The sequence below is a fragment of the Polypterus senegalus genome, chromosome 4, assembly GCF_016835505.1.
Source record: "Polypterus senegalus isolate Bchr_013 chromosome 4, ASM1683550v1, whole genome shotgun sequence".
NCBI lineage: Eukaryota > Metazoa > Chordata > Cladistia > Polypteriformes > Polypteridae > Polypterus > Polypterus senegalus.
The window spans coordinates 45,306,883-45,321,021 of NC_053157.1; the positions used below are offsets into that span (position 1 = coordinate 45,306,883).

General features: G+C 35.7%; 1 protein-coding gene across 3 annotated transcripts in view; it reads left to right on the forward strand.

Annotated features, from left to right (window-relative positions):
- The window catches only part of LOC120527308 (transducin-like enhancer protein 4), a 162,659-nt gene that overhangs the window by 73,069 nt on the left and 75,451 nt on the right, over nt 1–14,139 (forward strand). For 2 of the 3 annotated variants that reach the window (XM_039750567.1, XM_039750569.1), the window contains exons 7-8: nt 3,804–4,005; nt 8,382–8,398. In XM_039750567.1, coding sequence (XP_039606501.1) covers nt 3,804–4,005; nt 8,382–8,398 — 219 coding nt within the window. The remainder of the gene's footprint in view (nt 1–3,803; nt 4,006–8,381; nt 8,399–14,139) is intronic. The other variant, XM_039750568.1, reaches the window with a different exon arrangement.

Here is a 14,139-nt window from a genome sequence, read left to right on the forward strand (position 1 = left end):
CTCTCATACAGGTTCATTTACCTTACTCACAGGTTAATCTTAATGCAGATTGGTACATTTTAGATAAAATATTCGTTAATTGGGATCCCTGTGGCATTATTTTATGGGACTTTTTTCTCTGTACACCCAAAACTGCAGAATGAAGTCTACTAGTAATCCCTATTGTAATAATGGAGATATACTGTTGCAAGGATTCCTTTAGGCCAAGTTTATACGCATGCTCCAGTGGATGCTACTGATACGCAAACAATTCTGCAAAGATGAGTGGGCCAAAATTCCTCCAGAGCGCTGTAAAAGACTCATTGCAAGTTATCGCAAACGCTTGATTGCAGTTATTGCTGCTAAGGGTGGCCCAACCAGTTATTAGGTTCAGGGGCAATTACTTTTTCACACAGGGCCATGTAGGTTTGGATTTTTTTTCTCCCTAAATAATAAAAACCATCATTTAAAAACTGCATTTTGTGTTTACCTGTGTTATATTTGACTAATGGTTAAATGTGTTTGATGATCAGAAACATTTTGTGTGACAAACATGCAAAAGAATAAGAAATGAGGAAGGGGGCAAATAGTTTTTTACACCCGTCTGTCTGTCTGTCTGACTTGAGCAGTAATTGTATCGCTGAATCACCTTATTAATAATATAAGAACTTTTTAACCTAATTAAAAGCTCACAAATACTCAAATAATGGCTCTTTACAACAATTGAGAAGAAGGACGCTTCTGAACGCACAACACATCAGTCCTTGAAGCAGATAATCAAAAGTACATCTGTGTTTTCAGCAAAGAACAGGATGATGAAGATATAATGAAAAGTTGATAACTAACTATTGACAATTAATTATTGAAAAAATGTCACCTCAAGTGACAAATCAATTTCTACTGCAACATGTGTGTGGTGTTGCTCACCATGTACATCCTTTTATTTCTGTGGTCTTACTTTTTCAGATGTATACCCCCAGTAGAGTAAATGCACCATGTCATAAAGCATGATTCTCAAGCTGGTTCCATGAACATGATAGTGATTGCATTTAATTGAATGGCCTGCACAGTCCCTTGATGTTAGTCAAGTAGACTAGTTTTGAGATCAGGTGGAAAGTAATGTTTGAAGAATGACTGTGTGGCCTTATAGTGTACAGGAACTTTTAGATGCTGTTAATTCAGCATGGCTCACAATCCACAGGGAATTTTTCCAGCCCGTTGGTTAATTTGTGCCACAAAGAATTCAGGCTGTTCTGGTAATTAAAGGGAATCTACTTGGTAGAAGATTGATATACCTAATAAAGTGGCCACTGAGTGTTGATCAGCTTCTGTTTTTTAATGTGATGTTAATGTGTAGCTTGAAATCATATAATGCCAGTGTGCTTGTTATTTTTCCATTATACTTTGCTGCTTAGATTGCCACTGTCAACTTTGAAGTTCCAAACATAAAGTATTCACTGGCATATACACTAAATTATTTAAGTGAAATAATGCTGCTGTTAGAATCCTAGGACATAAACTCACACAAAGGTAAATTTTTTGGCATGACTGGCTTTAAGAGATTTTAAAAACCGTGCTGCTTTCATGTAGAACATTGAAACTGAACATGCCAGAATGTTGTTCAGCTTCGTTTATCCCATATAAACATAAAACATTCTTTCATATTGATATTGGTTTCTTATGTTCTACAGGTGACTGCCTTTCTGCCAATGTTGTTATAATTTTAAATGCTTTGATAGAGTACTAACTGTGGAAGGTTGTATGACAATCAGTAGTGGATAAAGTGGAATTAACTTTTATTTTGTGACAGATAATCTGATTAAATAACCGAAGAAATGTCTGAAATTAATGAAATTCTCAATTAATGAACTTGTTTTATTAGTAAATTATCAATATACAGTTTAATAAAGAAAACAAGTTTGGGAGCAGAAGGTGTCATATATTATTGAATTATACATAGTGACCTATCATTCAGCTTGGTTGTAGATGTGTAAATGTATGCACATTATTAAGATATTATTGTCCAAACAAATAATAATAATGCCATTGCTGTTGGAAAATTTGTAATTTTCCTGAAATTTAAAATTGATTTAATGTTTGGTTTATCAGAAAAAGCATTATTCCTAGCAGGATTTGCACTGTCTTCCTTATTCTGAAACCTAAGATCTACTGTTTTGTCAGGGTGGTACTTTGCTGCGCTCCTTTGTAAACATTTTTCTAGTCCAGTATTTTGTAGTAACTAGAATGCTACACGGTATTCCAAATATGGCCTTACTAGTGTGTATTGATTTCTTTGAAATGCCCCTCTTGATGCAACATTTTGGTTAGTTGTGACTAAAGTGAGAACTTTTCCAGTTTGATTTAATCTCTTTATCTGCTGCCCTTTTTCATTTGTTTGTTTCTTCCAGGAGAAATTACTGGGAACATGATTTTGTGTCTGGGAAATAGTCATGCACAATTTGTGTGCTTAAGTAATGTGCTTCACATTCTGTTTTCCCATATACTGTATTGCTACTCCCCCCAGAAAAAAGACCATCTTCACTAGTTGGTTAATACAGTTCATAGCTTGATGCATTCTCAGTTGAGGTCAAGCACTCCATTTCTGGCTTCTCAAGGGCTTTCTCTGTGTATTGCCAGTGTACTGGTAAAACAGACTTTAAACTCTTGTCAGCACAGTTACTGGTGCATGCATCACAGCCCCACTCAAATAAACCTGTCACAACACAGACTCGGTAGCGAGAGAAGAGTACAAGGGCAGGCCTCTAGCTTTTCATTCGAGCAGCACTAAACGTGCGCAGAGTGCCCAATTATTTCAGCATTATTGAGCAAGCCTACAGGAGGACCCGAGCTTCGCTGCATTACATTTTCTTTAGTAATTTGCTCAAGTACCGCTGAGGACACTTAAAGGGCTTAAAATGGTGGCTGCAACCAGCTTCCTTTCTGGGTTATTAATTCAGTTTTTTTTCTCTCTCTACCCCCTCCCACTCATTTTTTTTTTTCCCAATCTCTCTCTCCCTCCCTCCCCTAAATTAACTCATGCAGCATGCTGTGCTGTGGTGCTGAAAATTTATTTTAACACCAACAGGCATAAAATATGGCCTCTTTTTTTCCATTTGTAGCACTGCTGATTTATCTTTTTATATTGTGTTTGTCTGAGACAAAAACTGTTATCAAGACCAAAAAAGAATTTAAATAATAGAAATATCTTAAATCTTAGTAACCCAAAACTGCAGATATATCTATGCACTGATTTGTGTTGTAAATTGCATAAAGAATTGTATTTAAGTTATAATTTAAATATTTTTTGATTTTTCTTAATCTTCTAGCAACATTTTCTGTAATCATTTAAACGATCAATCTATATATTGCACTTTTGATATTTTAACATTTATTTTTGTCCTAGAAAAGCTTTTATTGTCTATAGATAATGAGTGATAGACGGAAATACTTTTAAAAATTTATTTCAACAATAAATAGCAAAATCTCATCCATACATCTTTAACTGGATAATAACCATTATTAAATTAATTAACTCAGAACCACAAAATAGTGCCATTGGTTCAAAAGTAAAAAAAAAAAAAAAAGTTGAAGTATAGAGATCTTATTGTAATGTTTTATGTTTTCCATTCTGAACATGCAGTAACTTTTTATCTGTTTTCCAGTAATTTTACTGGAATGTTAATTACTTTGTAAAGCATTTTGAATGGCAATCAATACATTATAAAACAGAGGAGCCTCATGAAAGGTCAGAAGGTGAAGTAATAGTATCATAGCAGACAATTTGTCCTGAGAATAGATTGAATATCTCAATGTCTTTCTCACAGCAGCAACAGCTCCAAGCGCAGCACCTGTCACATGGTCATGGACTTCCAGTACCCCTTACGCCTCACCCATCTGGACTGCAACCTCCTGCTATTCCACCAGTGGGCAGTAGTGCTGGATTGCTGGCACTGTCAGCACTAGGAGGACATCCGCAACTGCCAATCAAAGATGAGAAAAAACACCATGACAACGATCACCAAAGAGGTCAGAATGTAATTTTTGATTAACAGCTTTTCTATTTACTATTATACACTTTCATTTTACTCACTTATACACAATATGTAGACTAGAAGATGAATATGAACACTTTGTTTTTTGTTTTTTTTTTCCTCTTGAGGTTATCATCATGCTGCTGTTGTGCTTCAATGTCCTTCTCAAACTATACTTTTTTCAAATGTTTTATAGCTGGATTGAAATTCTAGCTGATGTTCAATTATATTAAATCTTTATAAATTAATTTAAATATGGTAATATTTGGAAAACTATAGATAGGATAATCTACGGAGTATACATTTTGTATGTTAAAATACAATTGGGGTATACATTTCAAGCATGGATGTTAAGTATGGACTTTTAGTGCCATCCGTGTAACAGATCTGTCAAAGTAAACACATGTACAAAATCTAGATGTAACATTCTTAAACCCACTTAATCCAGTACATTATGTGGATGCAGAAATGGCACCTGTTCATTGTAGAGCTGATTTATGCACACACCGACACAATCTCACCTTGGACCAATATAGAATGCCCACGTATCACTCAAATCTTTGGTATGCAAGTGGACAACTTATATCAACATGTAGTTGACTGTGGAATTGAACCTGGGATGCATTAGATTTGTAAAAATTATTATGCCTTTTATTATACCTTGTATATGTGGATTTCCCCGAAAAAAAAGATTTAAAATAATCAACCATAAGTTTATGATCAGCATGGAAATTCAACATCTGGATCTGTGAAGACACTTTGTTAAAAGAATAAATCCACAGACACATTACTGAGTAAATAAAACAAGAATGGCTTAATACACTGCCTAGCCAAAAAAAGTCACACACTCCTAATATTTTTTTGACCACATTTAGCTTTGATTATAGCACACATTTGCTATGGTGTCATTTTGATAAGCTTATGCAATGTCACAACATTTATTTCTGTCCAGAGTTGCATAAATGTTTCGCCAAGATCTTGTAATGATGGACAGTTGGACCGCTGCATAAAGTCTTCCCCAGCACATCTCAAAGATTGTCAATGGGGTTAAGGTTTGGACTCTGTGATGGCCAATCCATGTGTGAAAATAATGTGTCATGCTCCCTGAACCACTCTTTCACAATTTGAACCTGTTGAATCCTAGCATTGTCATCTTGGAATATGCTTGTGCCACCAGAGAAGGAAAAAAAACATTGATGGAAAATCCTGGTCTTTCAGTATATTCAGATACTCAGCTGACTTAATTTTTTGGGCACATAATACTGCTGAACCTAGACCTGACCAACTGAAGCAACCCCAAATCATAACACTGCCTCCACAGACTTGTACGGAAGGCACTAACCATGATGGGTGCATCACTTCATCCGCCTGTAATCTTGCCCCTGATACACCATCTCTGTAACAGGGTTGATCTAGACTCATCAGACCACATAACCCTTTTCCATCGCTCCAGTGTCCAATCACTATGCACCCTGGAAAACTGAAGCCTTTTTTCTGAATAGCCTCACTGATGGGTGATTTTCTTAATGTTACAGAGTTGTTTAGTCCCAATATGTTGAGTTATCTTCACATTGTGCATGTGGAAATGCTGTTACTTTCACTATTAAACATACCTGCAAGTTCTTCTGTTGATTTTATATGATTTGATTTTTCTAGATCTCTGATCATGATCATTAAAGGTTTTTTTTCCGACCACATTTCCTCCTCAAAAATGATGGTTTACCACTGTCCTTCCAGGGTTTAATAATGCATTAGACTTTTTTTAACCCAATTTTAGTGGTTTCAGCAATTGCCTTAAGTTGTTTTCTTTGCTTGATGCAGTCCAACAATTTGACCCTTCTGAAACAGCGTAACACAGGATATGTCTTCTGACATGGTTTAAGAAATGAGAAGCTACTCACTGCATCAATTAGGGTTAAATAACTTGTTGCCAACTGAAACATATTAATCCTTGCAATACTTTTCCAATGGAAGGCTCTTACCTATTTGCTTAGTTAAATCCAGGTGGTGACTATTTTTTTCTGGCCAGACATTGTATATTTATACAAACCTTAACTGGCTGTTTCACTCACACTTTACAACGCAGTATACAAACATTAACACAAGGTAGTGTGACTTGTAAATGAGATAGCAAACAATGAGCATAAGAGATGATCGTTACCATGAAAGTCTTATTCACACAACTTAAGCTTGTGTCACATAAAAGTAAAATGCAAAAATTTAGTTTTGGCCCCAGTATGTTGCTAGTTTGTCTGTGTGGACAAAAGATGCAAACGCTTAATTTGCCCTCACAGGCACGTGTGTATTCTTGGATATGGATGGCATATAAAGTCATGCTCATTTAAATTGGTGTTTTTGGTAGTGAAAAAATAATGTGATATCTTGAAAGTATTTATCATCAAAAACTTTTTTTTTTGTTTGCTGATCATATTTTCTGAAAAAGCACTTATTTTGTTTGCTATAGACAAACAGAAGTGCTTATCAGATGTTACTTTAATAACATACTTGCTTCTTTAGAATGATAAAATATTACTCATCTCTTTCATTCATTTATTGTATATTGCATTTTTATTAAAACAATCTACAGTATATCTCATTTAGCATATTTATTTGTGTTTTCAAAAATTCACTTTGTGCCCAAACTTTCTTTCGTGTTCATTCTGTTTGGGTAATACCATGCTGTTGCATCTTTTGAAATATATGAATTATTTGCTAAATAATGCTGTTGCCAAATGGCAATTGATGCATTAAAGTGTTGCATCCTAAAGACAGCACTGACATTTTCTTTATACAATGTTTTCTGTCTTGTTGCTTTGGAAAGCAAGTTGCATGTCATGTAGGTATAGTGTATCATTAACTTTTTGGCCTCAAAAGGTCTTCCCTTTTCACAATGATATAGGATATCCTTTTTCTTCTTTTGGCTGCTTCCGTTAGGGGTCGCCACAGCGGATCATCTTCCACATATTGATTTGGCAAAATTTTACACCGGATGCTCTTCCTGACGTAACCCTCCCCATTTATCTGGGCTTGGGACCGGCACAAAGACGCACACTGGTTTGTGCATCCCCTGTGGCTGGGTTACTGTTAGTTGCTATACGGGACCGTTTGGGACTTCATGACACTTGAAATGTCGTTCTTAATTATGTGTTTCTGTCCAAATAAAGCCTACAAAGTGGCTACATTCATATTCTAAAGTCTCCTAGTCCATTATCAGGGTCATGAGGGTGAAGCCTCTTCTGGAAGCATCTTTTATATTGCAGGAACCAGCTCTTGATGAAACACCAGTTCAGTTCAGGCACACTTGTGTTCACTCATGCAGGAAATAAGTAGAACTGGAAATTAACCTAGTATGCATTTGTTTGAGATGTAGGTAGAAAACTGGGGTAGGGGGCCCATGCAGACACAAGGGAACCATGTTGTGATTAAGACTAAATAATTTAGCGCTGTGTGACAGTAGTGCTGATTGCTTCACCATCATACCTCAGCTTCATTGTGCATTACTTTTTTTCTTTTAACCTGTTTGTTTTATATATAAAGTAGTACATTTAATGTTAAGCTGTACATATTTTTTAAAATATTAAAGGTTTTACACTTATGGGCAAAAAATTCACGTTTTTCACTACATGATTAAAAGTCTTGAACAATGTTACAGTGTGTATATTTTCCTCTTTCCTTATGTAATAAATTTTCTTAAACATGCCTTTCCTGGGAATTGTCAAGTTGTTAACAAGAAACTACCACGTCCACTTAAATTATTTAAAGATGTTCACTTGTCAGTAAGTAACATGTTATATCTTAACAAAAAGCATGAAGCTGTATCGTTAAACATTATTGTGAATTTCTGAAGGTAGCCTGATTGATGTTGCAAGGTATTTTTCTTATCCACAAAATATTATTTTAATTTGGAACTTGCAAAAGCCTCCTCAGAAAATGATGCATTTAGTGCTAAGGCTCTAGTTATGTTTTGTCAGTGTTTAGGCTGATTTTAAAAATGATGTTGGGTTTTTCCTAATTAAAAATACATTAACCGGAGAATGTTTTAATAGTGGCCTAATGAGGCAATTCTTTTATTAAGCAACTGTTGGTTTAGTTTAAGGTGAGTATCTTGCATACTTAAGCATATTTTTATTTATTTATTTTACTAATGGTGCTTAGTTTGAATATTAAGCACGGCTACAAGTTCTTGGTAATTATTTTCTGAATGCTAATTAATAGCTATGGATTACGGCGCTTTTATAATTTCAAAGAACCATTTTTTTTTTTTCCTTTCCCAAACCCATTTCAAAATGGTTGCTTAGTACCTTTAATACTGTTCTTGTTTTCCTTTCTATTTTACATGTTTCTGCTGACTTTGGTGTTTCTTTAAAATAGACAGAGACTCTGTAAAGGTAAGTTAAGTCCTCTTTTGTTCTCAAAATATAAGCAAAGTCTATTACACCAATGCATATGCACATATCTTTAATAAAAGATTGTATATTACCAGGAAACAAACCAGATATGTACAATTAGTGTTTCCTGAATTGTGTAATTCTTCATTTGGACATTGTTTTAAGTTTAGTATACCTTTAATTGATAGTTTTTCACATCAATGTGGAATTGTTTTAAGGCATTTATTTTGTATTTGCATTGAGTAATCATAATCTAGGTTACTTGATATTTTCTTAATGCTGTCAGCAAGGTTATTTTTAGTTAATACTATGCTGTGTTTACATTTTTATAAGTCTTGCATCTTATGTTTATTTTGCAGATTAACAGGTAAATAACATTATTGAATAACTGTGCTGTGACCATTTGCCTGTCAGTAACTTTTTATTATCGATGTGTGTTTGGATTGCTGTTGCTTGAAATGACTTGATGCCTTCAGATGACATCATTGATTCGGCTTGCTGTCTGTTGTAGTACTGAATAGTGTTTATATAGTACCAGACTGTACCTAAATGTTTTTAGAAGGCTTTAGGCATTGTGTGTGTGATTGCTCCCGGAACCATGAAAGAGAGACGTTACAAAGCTTAAAACATTTTAATTATTCCCAAAAGTCTTTGAGAAACCCTGTCTTTATGGAGCAGTAGTGGCTTTAAAGGTGATGCCCCATGGCTTTACGTTGTATGACATGAACATGCTGAATTTTTGATGTAAAAAACTGTAAGCGTTCAAGTAAGCTTTGCCAGAATAGCCGAGAGCAAAGGGGTGGTTGCATTCATTTTAGTTTATACTTGTACTTGAGGGCCCTTAGTCCATAATGTAAATATTAGTAGTCATTTGAAATTTTTGTTCACTTTACGTTGTTTGTATCATTAGCACTGAAGAGAAGAAACCTAGCGGTTTTGCCATTCTTTATTATGTGGAGCACTTTACATCTTTGAAAGGCTTATATTTATCTGACCAGAGTATGCCTTTCTTTTTTTTAATCTTTATTTTTATTTTTTATCCTGGAAGGATTAGGAGCATGCGCTGATACAGTACATTTCCGCACCCACCGTTTGACAAACCAACTCGGCATTCCAGATTAGGACCCGAGTGCAGCCATGCAATGGGTCACACTTCAGCACCACACTAGTTCAGTGTGAGTGGAACCAGTGTGACATTTTTATGGTGGCTGGTTTTTCCTTGCAGGGCTGGATGCAGATTAACATTATACCTAGGACAGAGCAATTGCAGGTTAAGGGCCTTGCTCAAGGGCCCAACGATGTAGAGTCCCTCTTGGCATTTACTGGGTTTGAACCGGCAACCTTCTGATTGCCAGTGCAGATCCCTAGCCACCACTCTGTCCAAAAAAATAGCAACTGCAATTATTAAATGCTAGGGGATCACTGACATTGATAACTCAGACCCCCTATATTTACTTGTTTTAGTTTATCTTTGACTATCTTTAACTACTTGAAAATAATATAGTGTTAAATTACCTTAGATCTGTTTATAGATAAATGTGAGCTATTGTATCCTCAGGCTCTTGTTGCAGTATTTACTGACATTGTGAAAGATGTCATTAAATATTGTTTTTATTAGTATATGTATAAGTGTTAAGTGCATTGCTTAGGTGAAATTTTTACTTACTCTTCCCATTTCATCAACTAAAAAGACTTTAAATGCCGTAATTTAGTTGTACAAGACCACATTTTCTGTCAATTTTATAATTCTTATAACTATTAGACATGTCACAGCACATGCCCTTTGTTAATAAGTGTCATGTAGGAGCTCCACTTTTATTGTAGCAGAGGAGCAACATCTTTTTATTTAGTGTACTAAAACTTCCAGAAGTTTGCTGAGCTTTGCTTGTTAGAAGCTATGGATCTTGCACTTTCTGTCCTGATTGTAAATCTGCAAAATTGTTGCTGAAGGCAGCATTAGCAGCTTTCAGCATGGCAACAGAATAAATTCACTGTGCAATAAGCTATAGGTCTGTTTCTAATGCCTAAACATTTGTGACTTCACTACATGTGTAAATCCAGATACGTTTTTTCCATCAAACAAAGCCAGGTTATCTACCAGGATCTTGGCAAAAAAGGGTTTAATAAGTAATAACCCTGCATCTCAAACATCCGGGTTATCAAACTATCACATATGTGCTGATGGAAGTAATTTTGGCTGAGGCTGCATTCAATTAAGTTGGCCTCTATCCATCATTGATTTGGCAGAGGAACAGCATGATTAAAATTGAATAGCAGATGATTACACTTGCTACTTGGTGTAACCATTAAAAAATGATGGGGAGCTCTAAAGAACAGCACATAATTGGGGTAATATGCTTTGCTTAGTGTTGCTGTTTAGTTATAATGCTTATAACTTGCCTTGCTTGATTCTATATAAATCATTACTGCTATATTTGTATTGTATACTTCGCAGTGCAGTTCACTATTATTATTTTTTTTTTTTTTTTTAATTTTGCATGTGTGCTACGCTGGGTATTTGCATTTTAATCTTTTTGAGGATGAAATAATTGATAAAGTTGCATTTTAAATAACTGATGCACAGCATTCAATCTTTTCTGATAATACTGCTCTGTTTTAAAATCTGACGTTCTTTAAAATGGCTGCATATATAAAATGATTTTACTAGGGACTTGTGATTCGTTTAGTGAGGTGATGCTACTTTTACAAAGCTTGGGGAAGAGTTGTGGAGTGTTATTTTGCTGTAGTTGACTTAAGGTGACTTGTTACATATACATGTGTGAAGTATTCATAAAATATTGCCTAATTCATAAAATATACTATTTTTGTCAGTATATTTGGTTGTCTTTATTTATTTATTACAGTATGTCCTTTTCACATTTTTTGTGAACAATGTTTTCTCTCTGGTGGTCTACGATCATTAAGTTCTTATAACTTATGATCAGTCATCAACATACTTCTTAAACAAAATATAGTAAGTTAGAGTTCTTCCTTTCCATCTGTTCTGTCAGGTATACCATCATACTTGGGTAAGCCCACCATCTTTTCCCAAATGAAGTACCACAGAAGTCAAGGGAAATACAGAAACATACTGGTGAAACTTAAAATGTATTTGATAGGACTGTGTGGTGTATTTAAAGTTCACATGCATGGTATGGTACCATTGCCTGCGCAGTACTTGGAGGGCTGGTCCGAGGGGTCAGCCAGTGGAGAGATGATTGTGGACTACAAATAACTAGCTGCCCTACCCATGTACTTCAAAAAGGTATATAGAAGAAATTGTACTTTTCGTTTCGTCATGGCTCGTTGGTACAGATTTTGCCTTTTTTTATCATGCATGCAACATGTTGCAAAAAATGTTGGAAAAAAACACCATAATGTCGTTGACAAGTTGCCATTAGCCTAGGGATTATTGACGCACAGTATAAGCTGGCATTTCATAATGCAAATGACCTGCTTCAGAGTGACAACAGCAGGTGGAGATTTTAAGGATAGTGAGCTGTCTAAAAAGAGTGATGTAAAGAGCAAGAAACAATGGACAATCATAGCTTGGAAACATTGCAGAGGCATCTTAAATATATCTGTGCTCTTCCTTTTCAGCATTTTATGCAAGATTAGTGTATTTTTATTTTCTATGGTTGTAGAGTGGAGGAAAAAAGGTAAGTAGCACCATGTAAAACTTTAAGCACCCCAAGATATTTGAGGTCTCAGATAACTTTTAGCAAGGTTTCAGAGCTTAATTAGCTCATTAGAGGTATGGCTTGTTTACAGTCATCATTAGGAAACTCTAGGTGATGCAAATTGCAAAGCTCTTCGGATTCACCGACTCATCAAACCTTGTCCCAACAGTCAGCAGCCATGGGCTCCTCTAAGCAGTTGCTTAGCTCTCTGAAAAATAAAATAAATGATGCTCACAAAGCAAGGCAAGGTAAAGATAGCAAAGGTAGCTGTTTCCTCAGTTTATGATGTTATTAAGAAATAGCAATTAACATGAACAGTCAGGTTAAGGTTTCTGAAATAACTGCTTGGTGGATGGCTAGAAAGGCAAATAAAAACCCCTGTTTGACTGCAAAAGACCTTCAGGAAGATTTAGCAGACTCTGGAGTGGTGGTGCACTGTTCTGCCGTGTAGCGACAAATTAACAAATATGACCTTTGTGGTCAGCAGAAGAACACCTTTACTGCTTCTTATCAAAAAAATTCAGTGCTTTAAGTTTCTAATGAACATCTAAATCTAAACAAGCCTGGTACAATTTGGAAAGAAAAAAATTAACTTTTTGGCCACTGTGTGCAGAGGTGTGTTTGGATAAAAAAAGAGGATTGGGAACTACAACAAGATAATTATCCATAACACACCTCAGAATCTATAGTTACCTCAAGAGTCTTAGGCTTATGGTTTTGCCATGACTCTCACAGTCCCCCCAACCTAAGCATAATTGAAAATCTGTAGGTACTGTAGATCTCAAAAGAGCAGTGCATGCAAGATGTCCCAAGAATCTTTCAGAATTAGATGTCTTTTGCCAGGACGAAAAAGCAAAAATACCACAAGGAAGAATGAAAGACACTTAGCTGGCTACAAAAACAGTATTCAAGCTGTGATACATGCCAAAGGGTGTGCTACTATGTACTGACCATGTCAAGTGCCCAAACGTTTACATCAGGCCCTTTTACTTTTTTGGTGTTTTGTACCTGTGAATGATGGGAATAAAAATGTAATCTTGCTTAATTTATTAAAGAATATGTCATCTTTATCTTTATGCCTTTTGGTGATCTATTCACAGTAACAGACATTTTAAGCAAGGGTGCCCAAACCTTTGCATGACACTTTAGTTTCATGATTATTTTTACAATTGAGGAAAAAAAGTTCAGTTTTCCTTAAAGTGCTGGTTTCTGTTTTTCTGTATTCTGAGCCCAGTTAAATACACCTACAAATGAAATATGTTGACCCATCAAGGAAGAAAAAAGTCACTTTTACTTACTGAGCTGTGCAATGAACTAGTGATTCACAGTGACCTCTCAGATGAGTTGTCTGTGTGGGGGATTATTTGGCCAGTCCACTGTCGTGTTAGTCTTTACCCACTTTTCCCCTCCTTCCACTTCAGGAGTGTTTTGTTTTTTTTTTTTAAATAATCTCTCTTCTGAGGCTGTTTGAGGAAATTTCTGCAAATGTTCAGAGCCTATCATCTGTGTTTATTTCCATTGATGATATGGTCAGCCAATTAGTGATGGGTGATCTCGTGAACCTTAGCCCGAATACTTTGCATGTTCTCCAGTGATAGATCCTCACTACAATTCAGTTTGCTGTCCTTTTAATCTCCTGGTGCTTTCTGGAACCTATGAATTGATCCTGCCTGTTGTTTTTAGCTGCCATTATCAGCTTCCCTGCTGGAGATCACCACATCTCCACAGGTATAGAGTGAATTCGCGGAGCCTGTGCCTGTTGGGTTGTGCCAGCTATCTGGTAAAATGGCTTGATCAAAGATGGCTCTGGTCAATGCTGGATCTATAGCAAACAGGATTTTATTACTGAATTTCTGGCGGGAATTACACCAGATTAAGACAGGCTTTTACTCCTCAGTTATTTTAATATTCATGTGTGCTTCAGGTGTCTCTTAATATTTTAAAGGAGAGTTTTGTCACATTACCAGAAAGCTGTGAAATCTGCTGGAGCAAACTATTTTTCAGATATTATTGCCAATAACTGTCATAGATCTATACTTTCATTTAACACTATAAACACCA